This window comes from Temnothorax curvispinosus, unplaced genomic scaffold (assembly GCF_003070985.1).
Source record: "Temnothorax curvispinosus isolate PA1 unplaced genomic scaffold, ASM307098v1 QBEX01005011.1, whole genome shotgun sequence".
NCBI lineage: Eukaryota > Metazoa > Arthropoda > Insecta > Hymenoptera > Formicidae > Temnothorax > Temnothorax curvispinosus.
Window position 1 is genome coordinate 2,065,567 of NW_020214791.1, and position 8,055 is coordinate 2,073,621.

An 8,055-nucleotide genomic window follows, 5' to 3' on the forward strand; every position below is an offset into this window, starting at 1 on the left:
CTTCGTCTTTTTCTAAGGGAGACGTTAGAAGGAGGCAAAGAGTGAGTTAATCTAAGATTAAAAGTTAACCGACACTTGTGAAACTGGGTCTTATAGCTTCTTTTAACCGAATCCTCGATTATCATCTTCGATTGTTACACGCGATTATATTACGTTCGGATTTTCTACTTTTTCATTCTCCTCTTCTTTTGCCCATCGGACGCGAATCTCGGCAATTTTCCCGGCATTTTTGGGAAACGGTGTCTTCTCTCGCGCGTCTTCGCACGAGACTCGGAGTCCATTTCGACAATTCTGAGGATCTCGATGGGATTCAGGCTGAATCGGCTGCGGTCGGGTGAGCCGACGGTCAACACCAGGACCGTCACGAATTTCCGGAAGGACGTGGCTCTCAGCAGATACGCGGCGCCGTGGCCGTATCGGAAGAGCGGCGGGCCGAACGAGTTCACGTCGCACATGTAGTACGCTCCGCAGAACTTGAAGAGGCCCAGACAGGCGCTCTCGCACGTCAGTACGGCGAAGTTGTAGCTCGAGAACACTCGCTCCAACGTTCTCCACAGGCACTCGCTCGACTCGTCGTACAATCTGCCGCGAACGGCCGGCAGCATCCGAGCCTCGAACAGAATCTCGCCGATCTCGAAGCGATCGGAGAGATACTTGAACGAGCGACTCGCAGCACCGTACCTGTCGTCGACCGACTTGAGCTCGGCCTCGTGCTTGCTACGCGTGTAATAACGATCTCCGCACATGACGATCGCGTCGAGGGTGTTCGGGCTCCAGTATTCCGGCGCCGTGATCATGGTCATGCCGGCGCACACCACGTAACAGGCGTACGCCTGCATGCCGCGGTTTGCCTCGTCGAACATATCGTCGGTAGGGTGTACGTCGCCCCACAGGGAGAACAGTCTGTTGGGTTCCTCCACGTAGTACTGATGCCATCTCGCTTTGTCAGCGGCAGTGATCTCGGCCGAGTCTGGCCTCTCTCGGTCCGCGGGCGCGTATTTGCCCCAGGTCGTCACCCGGCAACGCCTCAGCCACGTAGCTCTCTCCCTCGGCTCTCTCTGATCGCCCTCCTCGTCCTCTTCCTCACGATCGGTCTCGTCCTCCAGGTCCTCGATCTCGAGCGAATACGACGGATCGTCGTCGACGCGTCGCGGCTGCTTGGACACGCGCCGTTGCAGTAACTTTAGATTGTCCAGCTGACAGCAGTGGAAAGTCACGTGAAAGAGCTGAACGTCGAAACGAACGTACAGCTCGTCTTCGCCGATATCGGAGAAATCTTTATCTCGCTCGTACGCCACCTCGGCGTGGCATCTCAGCATGAGGATCATCAGGTGTCTCCGTAACGAGTCCGTGGAGCAGAACTTCACGATGCAGGCGCCGCAACCCCATTCGTCCCACATCCCGTACTCGTCGCACCGATAGGGATTGTACACGTACCAGAAAAGACCGTCCTGCCAGAACGCCAGCGAGAACCTGGTCGTGCGCAATATGCAATCGCGATACTGCGCTATCAGTTTGAGGAGCCACTCCTCGAAGTGTTTCATGCTCTCGTGCGCGGACACGTATCCGGAATCCGTCACCTTCTCGCAACCGAGTTCCACCTTGACACGCAGAAGATCCTTCCTGGTTAACGGAATCCTCTTCCCCAGGCCATTCTCCTTGTGGAAGATGTCGAAGTCCCGCGCCACGACATCTTCCATTTTGTCGATCAACTCTATCTCGACGCTGTATTTATAGTTGTACACAACGACGTCGTCCAGCCGTTGCCTCGCCTTCACGTTGATCGTGCCGATGTGGGTGTAAAGCATCCAGGCATGGTCGTAGATGTAATCGATATTGTCGCTCGATACGTATTTGTATCTGTATTGTATCATTATCATAAGGATAACGTCACTTTTTATTATTTCTAAAAAAAGATGACAGCTCTGACTGGATCCTGACTCTCGTGAAAGTACAGCACAGCCGAATTTTCATTCTTCCAACGCGAGATGTTACAATTACGTCACGCGGAAATTCCACATGCTTATTCCTTTACCTTCACGAGAGTTTTCTCTCCAAACAAATCTCAAGTAGAAGAAGCAAATCTTGAATTGATAGAGAGAATCTAAATAATTTAATTCTTTAAAATAAACTAAGTGAAAGTAAGGATAAAAATTGTCAAATCGCGTCGAAAAGAAATTAAAATATTTTATGTTACCGTCTCAATTATCTTGCTTCGACACATATTGATACCTTAGCTGAGTTTTCGCTAACAGTGCCACGATCGCTTGGTAGAAACAGAACTTCCAAGTGTTCCTGCGCTCTCGAGACGGGTACATCTCTCGTGCATGCATACCCTTTTGCCCGTGAAGAACCACATTGGCGTAGACACGATCGAACGGCAGCTCCAGGATGACATATTCACCGTCTACCAAACCGAGACGTTTGCCAGCCGAGCGATCTACCATTAACTTCTGCTTCGATTCCGGACGCGATATGGGCGCGCGTGCATGGCCCAGCTCCTTGCGATTAGCGAAGTCGCTCTTCTGCTCGCGCAGAAGAAACTCCTCGTCCGGCGGGTCGCGGGGAAAAACATCCCTGCGCCTTTTCCATCCTTCTTTCGGTTTCCTCCGAAATATCCTAGTCTATCGAAAATATCGTAAATTCGTATTGCAAGGGACATCGTGCGCGCATCCGCAGAGAAATAAATAAATAAGGTGAACAACGCACGGTCTTCGCACAATCGTTACACATATCTTACTGAGACTTTACTTTCGCAGAGATATGATGAAGAAACATCATCAGAAATACGTGAATCAAGTTAAATGGGGAATAATTCGAGCGCAATTGTAACTGCGCCGTTTCTAACCGGCTGTTTCCCTCTCATGCTTCTCCAGATTCGCGTTCTCCTGCGTCGATCTGGTCCAACGGTCGTCCTAGTCTGATGCTCAAGCTGGAAACCGCCGAGCGGAAGATACTCGCGAAGCGGAAGTGTCGTCTCGACGGCTTCCGCGTCAGGTAGTCTCGCAACGTCCAACGCTATCTCCTGCTCAGGCTTCAACCGCAATTCCGCGTATCTGCGCGATGCTTCGTTCATCAGTCTGTCTAGATGCAAGATAACGTTCGCGATTGAGCAAGAGGAGTCTCGCGTGTCCCTTGTAGTTTCATTTCATAAGCCCACCCCTTGTCAATCCAAAATCTCTCCTTCCTAAGCTTCATTTCGCTTTCGTAATCGCTGTATTTGGTAGATATTTCATCACCGCTCTCGATCGTCGCGACTTCCGTTACATCGGTGTCGGTCTCCGTCTTAGCCTCCCCCGAGATTTCGCTGGTTACCGTCTCATCCTCGGTTTGGGTCTCCGGTTCCGCCATGTTTCAGCGAATGTAGATTAAAACGATCTTACGGCATAATTTTTTAAATTATAATATTACGCGGTTAAGTTTTGCTAAGGGATGCGGTAGCGGGGACTCATATCTTTTTGCGCGTGTCCACTTGGCTAATTCAACGTATGTATTCAGACTTTTGAGACTTGAAATGTGCCGTTGCCGGTGCAACGGAGATGTTAATGTCGATGTAAAATACCACGCGTTTGCAATTTTGACATAACCGCCGTGCGAGTACGTGAACTTTGCATTCTTGATATTACGCACGCGGCAATCCAATTGAACATCTAGATACGTTTATACAGAGATATATGCAAACATATATTCATGCAACAGAGACAGATTCACACAATACGTATATATACGTAGAGTAGAGAGCTACCTATGATTTAGATATATATCCTCTTTATGTCAATGATTCAGATCCGCTTGATATACCCTTAATAAAAAAAAAAACATGCACGTAATTATGAATTTACGATAATATTATTACGGGCAACAATTGAGGATCCAAACGTAGCCTATTGTACCTTCCAATGGGACTTCTTTTGAAACAAATCCGCTCGGATGTGATCCGGATTCGAAGTGAGAGAAAAAGGAGAGGGGGCAAACACTCGAAAATGGCCGGTTCGAATTTGTATAGGGCCCTTGGAAGACTGCGCGAAGGGACACAGGAGGGCTCCTCGAGAGAAACGCGGACGGCTTCCTGAAGCTGAAAAAATACCGAGCGGGGGGACCGATGAGGCGAGGGGAGCCGCGCAGCCTCGATTTATCCTCGTTTCGTTTCGCGTACGATTTTGTAATTATTTTACTGCCGGCGCAGACGAAGCCCTAGGAACGACAGGCAGGCAATCTCGAACGCGCGAAGCCCGCCGGTGACGCAAGATTTTCAAAGTGTTTATAAAATTACGGGGGGCGCGCGCGCGATACCGCCGCCGCGCGCGACCGAAATAACGCGAAACCATACGATCGTACCGGCCCGCCCGGTGTTCAAATCATTATTGGATTTGGGAGCCCCGCTCGTGCACGGATGACGAACAAATAAATCGTATTTCGAATGCGGCAAAGTCGCGCCGCACCGCGCCGCGCCGCGCCGCGCCGTCGCGGCCTCGCGATTCCGCGATCTCGGCGGAAGTGCCGAGATCGTTTCTCGGCGCCGAAAAAAGCTTTATAGACACTCTCTCTCTCTCTCTGCCGTCTTTCTAGACGCGTTTACGCCGTCAGACCCGAAAGATCCGAGCAGCTTAAGATTAAAGTTCGAAACATCCGAATCGCTCGACCGCGAAATACTTCCGAGCGCTCTGGTCGAAAAGTCATGAAAATAATATTTCAATCCCCTATTTCAAATACTGTCACATTCGAAACATGTACATTTGGGCATATATAGTTATATTGCAATGTTAACCGGTACTATTACTTCTATAGATTATAGCTTAAGGCGCAAAAATTCATTTTATTTTTCACTAACGTTCTCTGTGGTTGAACGAATAAAAGTTGCGGCTCGAGCTTTCGATATTCGACGAAAATCGCTTATCCGAGCTTGGCCCCGATATGCGTTAGGCGAAAAAAAAAAACGGGTTAACAACTTGTAAAAACCGAAGGAAAATACGTATGTTGCGCCGGTCGAAATTAATATCCGGCGGCTTTTGTACGCGCTTGTTTGCAGGTTTGCGTTTCGCCGACGGTCAAAGCGAGGCGGTTTTGCGCGAGAGAGCGCGCCGTAAAGTTTTTAACGCCGAATGAATCGGGCAACGTGTAAAGGGCACGGGCCGGAAGGGTACCGTGGTATTTCGTTTCTCGGCGGCTGAGAAACGGGCATCTGCCGCCGTTAACGCCGCGGTATTGCCGGCATTCCGCGGAGTATTTTGACGTCGAACGGAAATACACTATCGAAACGACGGACGACGGCTCTCGCCGATTTTCCTCGTGGTACGACGGGGGAGCTTTCTCGCGCGGATGGCCGGAGAATATCCCGTGGGAATCCCGGGCATCGAACAAAGTCGAAGTGGAACTCGAGAATCAGTCTGATCCTCGGCCGTCGGACTCCGGCCGCGTCACGTCTCCGCGGGAGTTCTCCCGAGGAAGGGAAGCTCGCCGAAGAAAGGGGAGAAGGGGGACGAGTCGAAAATCAGGACAATTCCCGGTGAAAATTTAATGGAAGGTTCACGGAGACACTCCGAAGACGTAAACTTCGCGGGGGACGGATTGATTGATTGCTTGCTTGCGCGTCGCGCGGCTAAACCACGGGAGCACGCATACACATCAATGAATTATCGCGATCGATTTATTGCGCACGGGGGTTCCTCGAGCCGCACGTCGAGGACTCCGACAGCCGATCCGTAGGAATCGTCAAGTCCCCCGACCGCTATTTAAAGCGGAGGTAATCACGATCGGCCGCGAGGGATAATTATTGTCCTATACCACTCCTACCGTTACGGAAACTTCGAGGTTTACCCGTCAGGAAATTCGCATGTAACTATCCCATTTCCCATCGTGTTGACAAAACAAATCTTGATAATTACAAGGCTCGTACATTCAACGCTCTCTTTCGTATTTTTGATGCACACTGAACAGATATTTTCTCGTAAACTGATCAAAATTGTTATATAAAGATCGCGTAAATACGTATCGAGAGTTCCGGGGAGGCTCGCGGTCCCGAGGGGTGAAGAGAGGAGAAGCGGATTGCCCGTACGCATAACATGTACATATGCCTACGTATTCATGTATAATATATACTTGTTCCGAAAGGAGGATCGGAAAGCACGGGAGAAGGGGGTGGGAATGAGCGGCGAGGGAGAGAGAGAGAGAGAGAGTGCAAAATAAACAGTGCATTATATGCAATAACGCACAAAACACCCCTACGGCTGTGCAGTCATCTCCTTCGAAAGATTCGGCCGCGAGTGCGCGCGCGGGCAATCCAATTAATTTTATTTTAATTACCGCATCGTCGGGCAAACGCCGATTGTTATTGTTTCGACGTCGATGAATCGACCGTCGCCCGTAATTTTGCCGCTGACAATTTCCGCCACGCTCAACGTCCCGCGACGCGACACCTGTGCAATGGACACCGCGTTCCTTTTCGAAATGCTCGAAATTTCCCGAGTTATTACTCTAGACCGCGTCTAAGTAACAAAAAAAAAAAGAAACATCGACGAGTCGACCAATTGCATCAATTATTCTAACGCTTTGTAAAATTAAAACACTGTCAAAAAATCGCGTTATACCCGGAACAAAATACTTTCTTAATCTTTTCTCAATTAAAAATTGGAATTAAATGAGAATCTTTCAAAATCCTCTGTAAGAATTCCGCTTAAAAAATAATTTCACTGCAAAACATTATATAGAGTTAGAAAAAGAGGCGTTGATAAGATGAAATGATCAATATCCAGCTGAGAAAAATAAGTTGTTGGTTTAGCATTATCTTCATATCAATTACATTTTTCTCGCGAAGAAAACGAGTTAATTTGTTGCTCAGACTTTAAGACGGGCGCTGTTAAGTTCAATGTTTAAAAGAAATAATTATCGCGTTAAATGATATATAGCGACGTTGAATTTTTCCCTCTCGCGCGATATCGCGCAAAGTAGATCTCTTTAGAATTACGCAATTGGAAAGGTGTAAGTTACGGGAAGGGGCCGCGTCCGGGGGGGGGGAGTGAGGGGGAGGGGGAGGGCGGACGGGGGCACGATACCCATGCGGATGGGCGGCCATAACGGCGATGATTGTTGAACGCCGGGAAACGAGCCGCGATCGATGGCACTCGACACACAGTCGGCGAGGAGTTAAAAAGTCGACGTATTGAATTTACAAACGAGCCGTAATATTATTCGAGGAAATAACAAAGGCCGCACCGGTGCGAACGAATTAAGCTATTTTGCCCTACACACGCCGCGCATATATTGTAACGGCAGCGGTGGTGGCGGAATTATTTGTACGTCATTACTAATGCGCAGTCGCGATAGAGTTCGATAATATTACAATAATTAAATTATCGTAATATCGCCGGCGGAAAAGGGAGGCGAGTATGAATTTGTTGCGGTTAAATATATAATAAAGCGTTGCTTAAACAAGGGCGAATGCCGGTTACACAAAACGCACACTAAACTAGTCAATAATTCAACGATTCATTTTCGATATAGAATTTAATCATCCGCGTAAAAGCGAGACGCAATACGCCACGGCGACGGCATTAGTCCAATGGCCGCTTTCTTATCTTGCCGGGGATCCCGTCGTGATCCCGGCGAGGACCGCGCTGCGACCGTGTCTCAATCGTGATGAGAAAAAGGGTGTATAATTCTCCGTTTAACTTTAACAAGATCGAACAAGACTACGAAATGTCCAGCTATTTTTTTCCGTTGTCTGCGTGTGCGAGTGGTAAAAAAACACGTTTTTATAATATATTTTTAATAAATTTTTAATAAATTTATTTTTAGTAAAAATATGTTTTTAATATCTTTTTACCATTTGTAATTAATCATTTTTATATAAATTTATTATACATTTAAAAAAATTAAAAACTTACTTTTCTCGGATGAATAATAATCAACCCATAATGTCGGTACCTTTGTTCATCCTTTTTTTATATCTAGCAGACTTTAGATTCTAAATAATTCAAGTGTTCGTTGTTCTCAAGAATCTTTATGCGTCTCAGTCTTCATGGATTTTGTTTAGCCTGAAAGATTTCTGAGACGTGT

General features: G+C 47.8%; 1 protein-coding gene across 1 annotated transcript; it reads right to left on the reverse strand.

Annotated features, from left to right (window-relative positions):
- Window positions 1-164: 164 nt before the first annotated feature.
- Window positions 165-3,351, reverse strand: LOC112454376. Its single transcript, XM_025015733.1, has 4 exons — window positions 3,161-3,351; window positions 2,849-3,056; window positions 2,233-2,624; window positions 165-1,860 (listed from the first exon to the last, which is right to left on the reverse strand). Exons 1-4 carry the CDS (start codon window positions 3,349-3,351, stop codon window positions 165-167), a joined length of 2,487 nt encoding a protein of 828 aa, XP_024871501.1.
- Window positions 3,352-8,055: the final 4,704 nt, after the last annotated feature.

Bases quoted from the DNA above. Each gene is read 5' to 3' on its own strand.
- LOC112454376 (XM_025015733.1), bottom strand. From the start codon at position 3,351: ATGGCGGAACCGGAGACCCAAACCGAGGATGAGACGGTAACCAGCGAA. The intron at 2,625-2,848 runs GTTAGAAACGGC...TATTTTCGATAG, and splicing joins GCATGAGAGGGAAACAGCCG to ACTAGGATATTTCGGAGGAA. The intron at 1,861-2,232 runs GTATCAATATGT...GATACAATACAG, and splicing joins TTAGCGAAAACTCAGCTAAG to ATACAAATACGTATCGAGCG.